Source organism: Mus musculus, chromosome 4 (assembly GCF_000001635.26).
Source record: "Mus musculus strain C57BL/6J chromosome 4, GRCm38.p6 C57BL/6J".
NCBI lineage: Eukaryota > Metazoa > Chordata > Mammalia > Rodentia > Muridae > Mus > Mus musculus.
The window spans coordinates 41,001,537-41,015,606 of record NC_000070.6 but is presented as its reverse complement, the minus strand read 5'-3'; the positions used below and the strand labels follow the sequence as shown (position 1 = coordinate 41,015,606).

The window sequence follows — 14,070 nt, the reverse complement described above, 5'->3', positions numbered from 1 at the left end:
TGTAAGGGACCACATATTTGTTCTTGCTCACTAGGTTCAGCACCAGTACCTCACATATCACCGTATCATGCACAGATGGTATGATTTCTCTTGATGACTTGTAGTTCCCAGAATGCATATATGGTGGCCACTGAAGTCAATTCTGGACTCTCTAGCAGCGGGTTAACACTTACCTTGGCTTTACAAGCTGTCACAGGGCAGGGTAAACTGGGGTGGCAGGGTGCCATACATGGGTGGCCACAGTCACCTCTGGGTGTGGTACAGGGCTGCTTGCAGGCCTCATCCACAAGACATTCTCCTTTGTGACAAAGTCTTTGACATTTGTGCATCCCACAGGGTAGCATGGCACTGCAGGGTAATCCGCAAGAGATATCAACCAGGTGACAGGGGATGTTGCTTCGTAACTAGGAGAGACAGAAGTAGCCAGATTCTCATCTTTGCGTGGGCTCTGGGTGAGTTTTCACTCTTAGAAATGCATTCTTTTACCTTCTATTTTCTATTTATTTATTTACTTACAGCATTGAGACTGACTGGGAGCCTCAGGAAGGCATTCTGGGTAAACACTGTAGCACTGAGTTACGTTCCTAGACCTGAGACTCTTTAGAAAAGAGCTGTCTGTTGTTTGACATGAATTTAGTATGTGCATCATGGTATCTATGAAGAGGTCCAAGAACAGTTTGGAGTTGGTTCTCTGGCTTCCATTATGTGAGCCCAGGGACTAAGCCCAGGCCACCATCAGGCTTGGTTCCTTTACCTGCTGCTGTTTAGGGATTCTTGAAACAGTATCTGCAATAGTCAAGGCCGGCCTCAAGCAATTCAATCACGGGTGGCCCTGGAGGCCTGATTCTATGCATGTGCACACCATTGTGCCTGGCTTTCTTTTTTTGGGGGGATGGGGTGGGGTAGGGTTTCTCTGTGTAGCCCTGGCTGTCCTGGAAGTCACTCTGTAGACCAGGCTGACCACCAACTCTGAGATCTGCCTGTCTCTGTCTCCCGAGTGTTGGGATTAAGAGCATGCACCAGTACCACCCGGCAACAGTTAAGACTTTTAAAGTCCAAATGTCCAAGTGGTTAGGAAAGAAAGACAAATGGGAACTCTGCTTAAATATAAAGCTGTGGCAGCAACCATGTGTGAGCCATGTTCCTCAGCTGGGTAAGATGGGACCAGGTAACTAGGGAATACTTTTACAATGCTGTAAGCATGACGGTGGTACACGTCTACTGCCCTAGCACTCAGGTTCAGGTAGGTTGAATTTCGAAATACACCTACAAAACCCTGCTTTAACATTCTAACTTCCCTCTCTCCAACCTCTATGACATGCTTGGAGGTGAGATTTATTATCAGCCAGTCTGATAGGATTCAGAGTTGGAAAACTAACGGATGGGGATACACTTGGCACTGCTGCAGGGTTGTATTATGTTACTATTCAACTATTTCAACACATCTCTAAGCTGATGGCCTCATAACTTCAGGTAACAGTCATAAAGAAGTGGCAAGGACTGGCAACTTGGCTCAGTGGGGGAAAGCACGTGTTGCCAAGCCCAGTGAACTGAACTCAATCCCCAGGACCCAACAGGAGGAGAGAACCAACTCCTCTGAGCTGTCATGCTATCTCACACTGTGACACTCACCTTCTCCCATCACACACACACACACACACACACACACACACACACACACACACACACACACACACACACACACACACACAGTTAAAAATGAAGAGGCAACAGGAACTCCCAACTCATTTTATTTCTTGAGAAATTACCTGCTTCTAGGTTTCCAATGGTTGGAGAACACATTGGAAATTTATTACTATGGGATCAAAGATGACTTTTTTGGGGGGGGGGTAAAATAGGCTCTTGCAGTACAGGCTGGCTTTGAACTCCTGATCCTCCTTCTTACACTTCCCCAAGTGCTGGGATTACAGGTGTAAGCTACTATGCTCAGCTTCAGGGTTACTTTTATATATTCACTCAAATTCCTTCAAGAGCCCTTGAAATGTAGAGATAATTTTTATCTAAGTAACACATGACTTGACACGGGGTAACCCAGGCTGGCCTCAAGCTCCCAACCTTCCTCTCAGTGGCTTTGGACGCAGAGGTGCCTTCTGCTTATGCTGTGCACTGGCCTCTCACGCCTCACAGCTGATCATTAGATCTTAAGTGTCCTGTAGAGTTACTTCCTCTACAATGCCTTCTTGGGCAAGATCTGTCTCCCTAGGACTCCACAGTCCTCAAACTATTCTGCTTACAATTGTCTGTTTCTAACAACACACTCATCTCTGAACGATTGATCCATAAAGGCAGGGGTGTGACCCCACATCTACACTGTTACCTGGCCTAGATTGGGAACTCAATTATTATTCATTGAGTAAAGATAATAAATGAGTATTTCCTGGTAGGTAAACTAACAGAAAGTAAGATTCACAATCTGGATAGGGTGGCACATGCCTGTAATCCCAGTACCTAAGACACAGAGGCAAGAGAAACATGATTTTCAAGATGTTTGGCTATATGGCAAGTTCAAGGCCAATATAAAATCCTACCTCAAAGCAAGCAAGCAAACACACAAACACACACACAAAATTTATAGAGACTTAAGAGCTATCACAGGAGGCTAGACAGTGCAGCTCATGCCTTTAATTCCAGCACTTGGGAGGCAGAGGCAGGTGGATCTCTGAGTTCATGGCTACACAGGGCTACACAGTAAAACTGTCTTAAAAACCAAAAAGAACTAGCACAGGAAATAAGTACAGAAAATAAAAGTTCATTAAAGATAAAAGAACAATGAGAACATGTTACAGATGTCAAGAGTTATGTTATGAAGTAACCAGAGCAGGTTAGGAAACATATCATCTTGGAGTAGGAGAAGCATGTATCACATAACCCTGGTAATACAACACTTTTTTTTTTCCACTGGGCTGGGTATATACATCAGTCACAGGACCCTTGCCATTTCTGTTGCTGTGATAAAATAGCCTGACAAGAAGAAACATAGAGGAGGAAAGGGTTTATTTGGCTTACAATTCCAGGGTACAGTTCATTATTGCATTAAGTCAAGGCAGGGACTCAAGCAGCTAGTCATATCACATCCACAGTCAAGGGAGGAGAGAAATGAATACATGCATGTTGTTTGCTTGCTGCTCAGCTTGATTTTTCCATTCATACAGTTTAGGATTTTCTGCCTAGGGAATGGTGCCACTCATAGTGGGCTGTGTTTTCCCACATCAATGAACTATCAAGACAATCTCCCATAGACATACCGATAGACCAAATCTGATCTAAACAATTCCTCACTAAGACTCTGGGTGACTCTAGGTTGTCAAGTTGACAGTTAAACCAGCACAATTCATCCCATGTCAACTTAGCACACAAACATGTTACTTTGTGCAATAACTTTCCATTTCTTATCCCCAAATCTCATGGTAATATCTTAATATAAAATATAGTCCAACTCCAAAAAAGCCCCCCAAAGTCTTCAAAAATTCCAACACTTCAAAAGTCCAAAGTCTCTTTAAAAGTCCAAAGTTTCTTAATTGTGAGCTCCTGCAAAATAAAAAACAAGTTACATACTTAAACATTCTTATTCCAAAAGGGAGGAACTAGGGCATAAAAACAGCTATGCTAAAGCAAAACCAAAATCCTGTAGTTCAATGTCCAACACGCGGAACTCAATCATAATATTATCTTCCAGGCTCCAGAGGGCGTAGGCAGCCTCACTTCTTCAACTCGCATCCGCAGGCACAGAGCTTCTTCCTTAGGCTGGATCGACGCCACAGCAGCAGCTCTCAGCACTTCTGGCATCTCCAGGACTGTGGGGTCTCTCTCCATTGCTACTGAAGCTTCACTTTCACCAATGGCTTCTGCACGACTCTCTGTAGGGACTTGGACCCTGCCATACAGTGTCTGGCTTCAGCTGGTTTCCATGACCTTTTTGTGCCTTCCAAACCAGTATCATGTGGTAGGTAATTCTTACAATGCCAAGTTCTGCTGCAGGCTTGAGATGTGGCCTGGCCCCTGGACAACAGCTCGGTTAGCTGCTTTGTGCTGACCCCAAGGACACACTTCCTATTGTCTCTAGGAGGCACAGAAGGTTCTGCCTCAGTAGTGCTCATCTCTTATCAATCATGGCTTTTCTTCAGCACAGTCTGATCAGGACACAGAGTATTAGCCAAAATACTAAACATAAATAAGGCCTAGTTCCTGATAAAGTTCTTGTTTTCCTTGGAAACCTCAAGAATCAGCCCTCAAAGGGCACATATTTCTTCCGTGCTTCCACTAGAAAGGCCCATTTAGCTCTGCGAATAGCATTTACTGGGTTTTGCAACCCAGTTCCAAAGTCTTCCACATTCCTCCTCCAAAAACATGGTCAGATTTATCACAGCCTCAACCTCACTACTCAGTGCTGACCTCTGTCCTAGACTCATTTATGTGTCACTTAGGTATACTGCTGAGACAGATACCCAAAGAAAAAGTCATAGAGGTAGGAAATGGTTTCTGTTTGCCTTACAATTCCAGGTTAAATCCATTATGGCAGAGAGGTTAGAGGAGCTCAGTAGCTGAGCAAAGCTGAGAGCAAAGGGAGAGACCGCTTGTCCCGTTTTTCGCTTACTTGCTGCTCAGCTTGATTCCCCCACTCTTACACACCGAGGACTGGTTTCCTCACACCTATCAAGTGTCAGCTCTCCATACACAAAGCTACAGGCCAACTTGGTCTAAGTAATTTCTCATTAAAATTCTTCTCTCGTCAGAATATATATATATATAAAATCAGTTGTGTTATTTAAAAAACTAACCAGTATACTAAACATGTGCAAAGCCCTTGGTTTAATCCCCAGCAAAAAGTATTTTTTGTTACAATAGTATTTTCTCAACTATCTGTAATAAATATGCATTTAAAAAATGCTTGTGGGCTGGAGAGATGGCTCAGCGGTTACCAGCACTGACTCCTCTTCCAGAGTTCCTGAGTTCAATTCCCAGCAACCACATGGTGGCTCACAACCATCTGTAATGGGATCTAATGCCTGGTGTGTCTGAAGACAGCAATGGTATACTCATATAAATAAATTAAATAAATAATAAAAATGAATGACGTGTGTGTGTGTGTGTGTGTAATGCACATGTGCCATGCTCCTGTCGCAGTCAGGGGACAGTCTGAGAAAGCTGGGTCTACCATGTGATCCAGGGGCTGAGCTTAAGCTGTCAGGTTTGTCACGCACCTTTACGCACTAAACCAACTGGCGGGCTCCTAAATATACATTGGTCTCTAAAATTTCATTTAATTATTTGCATAAGTGTTTTGCCTGCATGTATATATACATGGCTTATGCCTTTTCAGGGCAGAAGAACGCATAAGATTTCTGTGAACTGGAGTGACAAATGGTTTTGAGTGGCCATGTGGATGCTGGGAACTTCCTGTGGAAGAGCAGCGAGTGCTTCTAACAAATGAGCCATCTCTCCAGCCCTTATACAATATTTAGAATGCACTCTTTAAAGAGTTCCACACACATGGACATCACTTGTGGAGTTGCTCTCCCCTTTCACCAACTGGGCTCTCAGGAGCCCACCTAGTTCACCAGGTCTGGCACCACGTGCCCTTACCCACTAAGCCGTCTTGCTGGCTCAAATATGCCCTTAAAAAACTTTGTGTTGGGGGCCGGGACACGGTTCACCAGGACAGAGAAGACACTGCTCTCTCATCCAGAAGGCCCATGTGAGCTCCCAGCATAAACTCTCATGGCCGTCAGCTGAATCTCTGGGCTGTAATCAGATTAAGATGCTGCAGGGTTAGAGGTGGCTCAGTAATTCAGACGCTCACCAGCTCTTTTTCTAGAGGACCCAGGTTTAAACTCCCAGCACCCACATGGCAGCTCTGTGACTCCAGGACCAGGGAATCTGATGTCCTCTTCTGGGCTCCATGGACACCAGGATATATGTGCAGGCAAAACACTCATACACATAAATAAATTTCAAATTTTTATTTCACTTTATTATTACTGTGTGTGTGCATGCAAGTCTGGTATGGCATGTATGTGAAGGTCAGAGATCAACTCCGGAGTCAATATTTTCCTTCCATCTTTTATGCAGGTTTATGCAGAGATTAAACTCAGGCTGTCAGTGCTGTAAGGGAAGTTTCTTTACCCGCTGCTGATTCATTCTGTCAGCTCTTGGTAACTTTTATTATATGCAAATCTTAATTTAAAGTGAAAAAGGTGCTCACAGAAAGCACTGCTTCCTGGATGATATTTACTTTGAGAACTAAGACTAACAATGTTTTAGCAATTAAATTATACATTTCTGACTGGAACAAAGAACACTCAGAGAGAAAACTTACCTCATGCTTGCCCATGCACCACTTCTGAGTTAGGAAAGTACAAGGGGGACACTTCTCCTCGCTATGACAAGAATGATATACTGCAAAAACAGAAACACAGCTTTAGGAATAATTTCTAAGTAAGGTTTATAAATACTATAAACATGCTATAAATGGCGTCAGACTTTCAAATTCCAGACTTAGGACTTTCTCTAAATGGTCACAACAAGGAAGTAAAACCTATTTTGCTTTATATTTGAGACTGAGAAATGAACATTTGGGGCTTAGCAGTTAAGGTTGCTGCTCTCCCAGAGGCATGCAAATTCTAGAAACAGAGCAGCCTTCCTATCATTCTCAGGAGAGCGATTTTGGTCTGTGTGTTCTTTTTGACTGCACTGATAAGCGATGTCCTGACATCTACCATCTAGTCCTTGTAAAATGCTTCTACAGTGGGCTGCACACATAGCTCAACACTTAAAAGCACTGGATGTTCTTCCAGGGGATGCAGGTTCAATTCTTAGCACCCATGTTGTAGCTCAAAACCATTTGTAAGTTCAGTTTCAGGGAATCTGACAGCCATTTCTGGCCTTCGGTCACCCGGCATACCCGGTGCACACACACACATGAAGGCAAACCACCCACCCATAGAAAACACTGTTTGGAAAAGGACTTAGATGCTGCCACTGAGTGTTTTCTTGCCATCCATGCGAGTTAAGTATCCCATCCTGAGCTTCCAATGTCCCTCAGGTCTTTCTCTACAGCACAAGGCTTGCCTCCTTGTTTCCTGGCCCATCTACACGCACGGGTTTTGAAGAGAACCTCATAATGGGAATTTTTTTAAACCTATGAAGTTCCCCCTGCCTGATGCCATGCTGGATATTAGAAAGACACACACAGACAAACAGAAGAAAGTCAAAACGAAAGTCTTACTAGGGATACTACGCAGGGGGATTTGCACATCACCCATAATCCTGCGTGTGGTAGAACACAGGCTGGGTGGGAACTGGCCTGGGCACTTCATGCTGGTGTGACTACCAAGAAAGGAACTTAAAAATCATGTTGGGAAAATCATTCTAAGTTTCCCGGTCTACAAAGTGAGTTCCAGGACAGCCAGGGTTACACAGAGAAACCCTGTCTCAAAAAACAAGTATTTTTTTCTTAGTTCTGTTTTACTATATTAACTTAAAAGACTAAGAGCAAGTCCTCTAATTTTAAGTTCAAACCACACGGTTAGACTTAGTGTGGCTATTCCATCTCCTGTGCCTTGAGTTATTTCATAGGGCTTTGGTAAATGAAACAATGCACCTGTTGCGTATCGGTTTCCTCTGAGATAGAAACATCCCACCCTGTAGGGAAGTTCCTTAAACCAGAACTAAAGGAATTCAAAATAGTTTCAGGAAGTACTTGAAACGGACCCGCGGACCCGCTTGACTAGGGCAGTCCTCCCTCCCAGAGTAAACAACAGACAGCAGACTCACTTTCAGACTAGCCAATCTGCAAAGACCCGACACAAGGCCAGCTGCCTGGAGGAGACAAACTAGGGCACCAGGAAAGCTCCAATCTGCTGAGCTGCCTGCAGGCTGTGAGGTGTGTTTTAGGTTCTCAGATTTGGGGAGCTGTGAACTGTGAGGGATGGGTTATGATGATCCAGATGTTCCTCTAAGTAATTCCTCACCCATTCTTGTAAATAACACCAATAAAGGTCATTGATTGATTCACCAAGCTGGATTTTGGTGGTATCTGTACTTTGATCTGTTGTGGATCCCCTATCTGGGGGAGTAGATGTTTTGTGTCTCCTCAGGAAAAGTCCTGTCAAGCAGCAGCCTCCAATATGATCCAGGACAACAGTTAGCAACTACACTGGGTACAGGGAAAAATGCAGTGTGATTTCAAATTGTTTTTGGCCTGGTACCTGTGCAATTATCAGAGAAAAACTAAAAACAAATATCCAATAACATAATATGGACTAGAAAAATGGTTTATCCAGTAACAACCTGTGGGTTGTTGCCTCTTTTTGGGGGAAGTAGATGGAGGGGGGTGTTGAATAATCCTTTCACAGGGAGTTGCATAAGACCATTGGAAAACAGATATTTACATTACAATTAATAACAAAATTATAGTAATGACATAGTAGTGAGAATAATTTCTGGTTAGGGGTCACCCCAACACAAGGAACTGACGTAAAGGGTTTCAGCATTAGGAAGGTTGGGAACCACTGATGTAATGGTCACACTACTGTTATTTTAAAAATCAATGCTGGGGGTGGGAGAGATAGCTTGGCAGTTAAGACTAGAGGACCGGGCTGGTGAGATGGCTCAGTGGGTAAGAGCACCCGACTGCTCTTCCGAAGGTCTGGAGTTCAAATCCCAGCAACCACATGGTGGCTCGCAACCATCTGTAACAAGATCTGACGCCCTCTTCTGGAGTGTCTGAAGACAGCTACAGTGTACTTACATATAATAAATAATAATATATATATTCAAATATATATAATAAATAAATCTTAAAAAAAAAAAGACTAGAGGACCCCAGTTTGATTCTAAATAGCACCTTACAAATATCTGTAACTCCAGTTCCAGAGTTTCCAACTCCCTCTTCTTTAGTGGACACTGTATGCAACTGTTGTATAGACAAGACAAACATGGAGGCAAAACACCCATACAACACATAAAAATAAAACATGTGTGGGTGGGGCAAGATGGCTTAGTGGATGAAGATGCTTGTCACCAAATCCAACAACCTGAGAGTGATCCTTAGGACCTAAATGGTAGAGAAAACCAATTCTTGAAGGTTGTCCCCTGACCTCTATGTGTGCTATGGCATACAAATAAAATTTAAAATAAGTATATAAGTGAGTGAATACAAATTGGTATTACATTTTATGTACATTATACAGATATGATGCTGTATGCTTGTAACCTCAGCAACCGACACAGAGGCAGAAGGATCAAGAATTTGAGGCCAGCCTAATAAGACACAGGAAGCTGGAGATCAGGCTAGCTATAAACCATGACTGTCTCAACCCCTCAGAAAACACCCCAATAAACACACTCCAACACATGTAAAGATAATAATAACAACAACAAAAAAAGCAAGTTTAAAATCATTACAACATTCAGTAGAACCTCATTTTTAGAAAAAAAGGAATATACATAAAATACACACACACAAAATATAACTTTTAAAAGATGTTATATTAGTAGGCTGGAGAAATAGCTCAGTGGACTAGAGTTTAGCTCATAGGAATCTAGTAAGAACCCCACAAACACTTATAACTCCAGTTCCAGGGGGATCTGACACTGATTTCTGGCCTCTTCACTCATGTACACACACACACACACACACACACACACACACACACACACACTTATAATTAAAAATAAAATAAATCTTTAAAAAAGTACCATAATAAATGACACAACACCGATCGTGTGGCTTACATTTTTGTATAATTTAATTTAAATTATACAGAGGTTCCACAGTGGCAGGCTAATAATTTAATATTGCTTCTCTAAACAAAAACCAAGTTCAATAATTTTTTTCTTTTTTTCTTCCCCTCAATAATTTTTTGTTATTTTATTATTATTTACCTACTTGTTCTTTCTCACTGAGTGTGTGTGTGTGTGTGTGCATGTACGTGTGCACATGCATGTGAGAGAGTATGTGGCATGGCATATGTGTGGAGGTCAGAGGACAACTCTCAGGTATTGGTTTTTTCTTTCCACCACAAGAGACCAGGAAATCAAACTCAGGTCATCACCTTTACCTGCTGGCTTTAACTAGGTTATCTTTAATTCTGTAAAAACAGTGTTCAATTTTGAAATATGCGTCAAAAGTAGAGGCAACAAAGAAACAGAAGTCTGTGAAAGACAAGAAAGACAAGACCAGGGTTTCTTCCAAACTGTTGGATGTGCTTGACAACTACAATACTAAAGAAATAAGAGGAGGAACAACAATATGAACTAACCAGTACCCCCAGAGCTCATGTCTCTAGTTGCACATGTAAGAGAGGATGGCCTAGTCGGCCATCATTGGGAGGAGAGGCCCTTGGTTTTGTGGAGATTATATGCCCCAGTACAGGGGAATGCCAGGGTCAGGAAGTGGGAGTGGGTGGGTTGGGAAGCAGGGTGGGGGGAGGGTTTAGGGGAATTTCGGGATAGCATTTGAAATGTAAATGAAGAAAATAGCTAATAAAAAAAAGTAAGAGATGAGCATACTGTTGAGGAGGCACCATGTGGCTTAGATCACACATACCTACATGGACAGAACTCTGCACAGTCACACAGCAACATTCTGAATGACAAGGTATGAGTAGGCCGTGAGGTAGCAACATGAAGTGACTCACCTGGATGGTCACATTCATGGATCCTGGCACAGGTTTGGGTACACTCAGGAGGCCTAGTCCCACAGGGAACTGGTGGGTAGATCACAGAGGCGCCACAGTGGCAGGTTAATTCATCAAAGCCTGAGGGAAAAGATGAAACAAAAGAAGCCTTTGTGAGTTTGTACATAGATGAACATGAATATAATAACATGTATGCCTAGATGTGTGATTTAATTGTTCCCCCTACCTTCATTATAGTAATGCACTACTGTGTTTGGCTAAGAATAAAAAGTCTCAACATTTTTGAAACATTAACACTTAGTTCAGTAACCCATATTAATCTAAGCAAACCGATTGCTCAAAGTTTCTAGGAACCTTGTTTTTTAGACAGATTCTCTCTCTAAAGCTCTGGCTACAAGTAGTCCTGAAATTCATTATGTAGACCAGGCTAACCTCAAACCAACAAACATCTGCCAGCCTCTGCCTCCAAGTGCTGGGAATAAAGGCAAGTCCAGAGTGAAGGTACTCACTGGCTTGCCAGCAGGTCTGACAGTTCCCTCGATGACAAGGTTCTTCACACCGATGAAGGCCACAGCGGAGTTTCCTCCCACAAATCAAAGGACACTTGTGCTCCTTGTCCTAGAAGGAAAAAGCTCTATCTGTTAACACCATTTTTCTCCACTTTACGAACAAAATAAACACAAAGCTGTGCACAGTTAAGAAGGGAAGACGAATGAGAAGGGCTTCAGAGCCATCAAGGAGAGGAGGGGAACCAGGGACCCCGAGACTGAGCAGAGCACTCCCTGGAGCTGGACACTGGGTGAGCCTCACTGTACAGCTCGAATCTTGAGTTTTCTGATAATAGAGGAAGTCTAGGCTTCCAAACACCAACTTATCAACCTTGGTTCAAAATACACTACTATCCCACTTCATTGTGTTAAGATAAAACTTTTTTTTCATATTATGTATTTAAGGGTGCACGTGCGTGTGTGAATTCGTGTAGATTCCAGAGGCCAAACTCATAATATTTTCTGCCTCCTTTAGATAGGGTCTCTCATTAACCTCAAGTTCATCAATTAGGTTAGAATGGCTGGCAAGCAAGCTCCAAGGAGTTTCCTGTCTTTGTCTCTCCAGCACTAAGATTCAAACACCATCTACAACATCTTTACTTGGTATTCGGTACTTGCGAGGCAGAGACAGGCAGATCTCTGAGTTAAAGGCAAGCCTGCTCTATAAGGCAAGTTTTAGGTAGGTCAGTTCAGGCAATAGATGGAGAATCTGCATTTAAAAAACAAACCAACAAACCCAGCAAACCCATTCTGGCCTCAATGAATGCACAAAACCCAAAGCTCAAACTGCTAAGCCCATACCAGTCTGTGCCGGGGCAAAAGTCACCCCAAAGGACCATTCTAATCTGAAGTTGTCTTGGGAGCCGGAGAGATGGCTCAATAGTTAGAGTCTTTACAGAGGACAGACTGGTTGCCAGTTGCCATGTCAGCTGGCCCACAGCTCCCTGTGACTGCAGTTCCAGAGAGACCTCACCCTTGTAGCTTCTGCAGACACCTGCACTCATGTGTACATGCCTCCACACTGACCAACAAGACACATAGCCACAAAATTAAAACTCAAACTTTCTCAGGACTAGGGTTGGAGGCCTTCTCTGTCTTCCTATATGTATGTGAGCTGCCATCGTGGAGAGCCTAAAAAGGCCATGTCTGCTCAATGTGTGTGTGTGCGGACTAGGAGAGCTCTCTCTGATGGCCGTTTAGGGCCCCTCCAGTTGATTTCTAAATCTGGGTCACATTCCAGAGGGCTGAGGCTTCCAAATGAATGGACTCAGATAACACCAACAAATGGTAAGTCACTTACCACACAGCAGATCTCGTTACATTTATGCCGTCCGCACAATCGTTTCTTGTTACACCGTTTGTCGCACATAAATGTAGCATCTATTACAGCCAATTAAAGAAAAAATAAACATGCAAAAGGTGTAAACATTCATTTAACACACATTTGAGTGAATACAGGCTGAAGAAATACAAACGTAATATTAATAAATTAATGGTGAAAATGCTTTTAAAAAATTACTTTTACCTGTGAAAACAAAGAACTGAAGCTGATTAATCATGGTATGGTAAGAGTGTAGAGGAAAGGTGTAACCATATTCTGTAGATGGAGTGCATATATATCTAACAAAAATCAAGTGGGCCCTGGAGAAGCACCAGGTTGCCTATGCAGCCTGCTCAAGGCCCTGGCACCACACACAAAAACCAGACAGTATGTAGCTCTGTTTTATATATACACTTTCTAAAGTAATTAGAGGATTAGGCTAGCTTAGTGTTACAGCACTGTTCTAGAATGTGTGAGGTCCTGGATTCAATCCCTGCTAAAAAAGGACTCAATAAAATAAAAAGCTTTTGTGTATGAAATTGAAGGACATCATAAAAAAATATCAACACCTCACAAAACAGAAACACATTTATAAATTACATACCTCATAAGCATCCAAGATCCAGATATATATTACAAATTGACAACAGAAAGAACAACCCAGCTTTTAAAAAGTACAAATGATCTAGAGATCCTTTCCCAAAAGACATACAAGTGGCCACAGAAATGAAAATCAAAACCGCATGTCACATCCAGTTATGACGGCTACAGGTTTGTTTGGTTTTGCCACTACTATGAATCCCCGCTTGGGCTACAACTTGCATAATGCAAGTGTGGCAGTGTATGTCTGTAATCCCAGAACTCAGAAGGTTTAGGCAGGAGGATCAGAAATTCAAGATTATTCTTAGATGCACAGAGAATTCTAGGCCAGCCCTGGATACGGGAAAACCTGTCTCAAAAAAGAACAAAAAACAGTATTGGGTGTTGTATTTTATACTTACAATCACAGCACTGAAATAAAAGGCCAAGACAAGAAGACCAGCACAAGTTTGAGGCTAGCATGGGTTACAACTAGTGAACTGTAGGCCAGCCTGGACTACAGAGTGAGATCTTATCTCAAAAATAAATAAAATCAAAAAGTTTAAAACACATTTAAGTAAAAGCTTGTTTAAAAACTGGAGGAAGAGGTGCATGCCTATAATCCCAGCATTCTGCAGGTTGTTGCAAGTGCATCTTTGATTATTTAGTGAGTTAGAGGCCAGCTTGAGTGTAGACATCCTGGCTCAAAAAGAAAAAAGAAAAAGAATAGGAAAAAAAAATCATGTAAGTTTTATAGGAGCATTATTCACAGTAGCCAAAAAGTAGAAATCCCCTAAATAGATATCAGCTAACGAATGGATAAAGAATATGCAGTACATCGATAAAGTGAAGTATTAGCCATAAAAGTGTCAAACTTCAAAAAAAAATGATAAATGAAATAAAGCGAGAAGGTACACACTGTATAATAATGCACATATACTAATCCACAGAGTCCGGATGC

At 42.4% G+C, this 14,070-nt stretch overlaps 1 protein-coding gene across 6 annotated transcripts in view; it reads right to left on the bottom strand.

The window, feature by feature from the left end:
- The window catches only part of Nfx1 (nuclear transcription factor, X-box binding 1), a 55,087-nt gene that overhangs the window by 10,386 nt on the left and 30,631 nt on the right, over positions 1–14,070 (bottom strand). Inside the window, exons 12-16 of one of the 6 annotated variants that reach the window (NM_023739.3) lie at positions 12,510–12,589; positions 11,171–11,279; positions 10,662–10,781; positions 6,338–6,417; positions 174–404 (exon numbers count right to left, since the gene is read on the bottom strand). In NM_023739.3, the coding sequence (NP_076228.2) occupies positions 174–404; positions 6,338–6,417; positions 10,662–10,781; positions 11,171–11,279; positions 12,510–12,589 (620 nt within the window). Of the gene's footprint in view, positions 1–173; positions 405–1,733; positions 4,152–6,337; positions 6,418–10,661; positions 10,782–11,170; positions 11,280–12,509; positions 12,590–14,070 lie in introns of those variants that run through there. The other 5 variants (NM_001290449.1, NM_001290448.1, XM_006538319.4 and 2 more) reach the window with 5 other exon arrangements.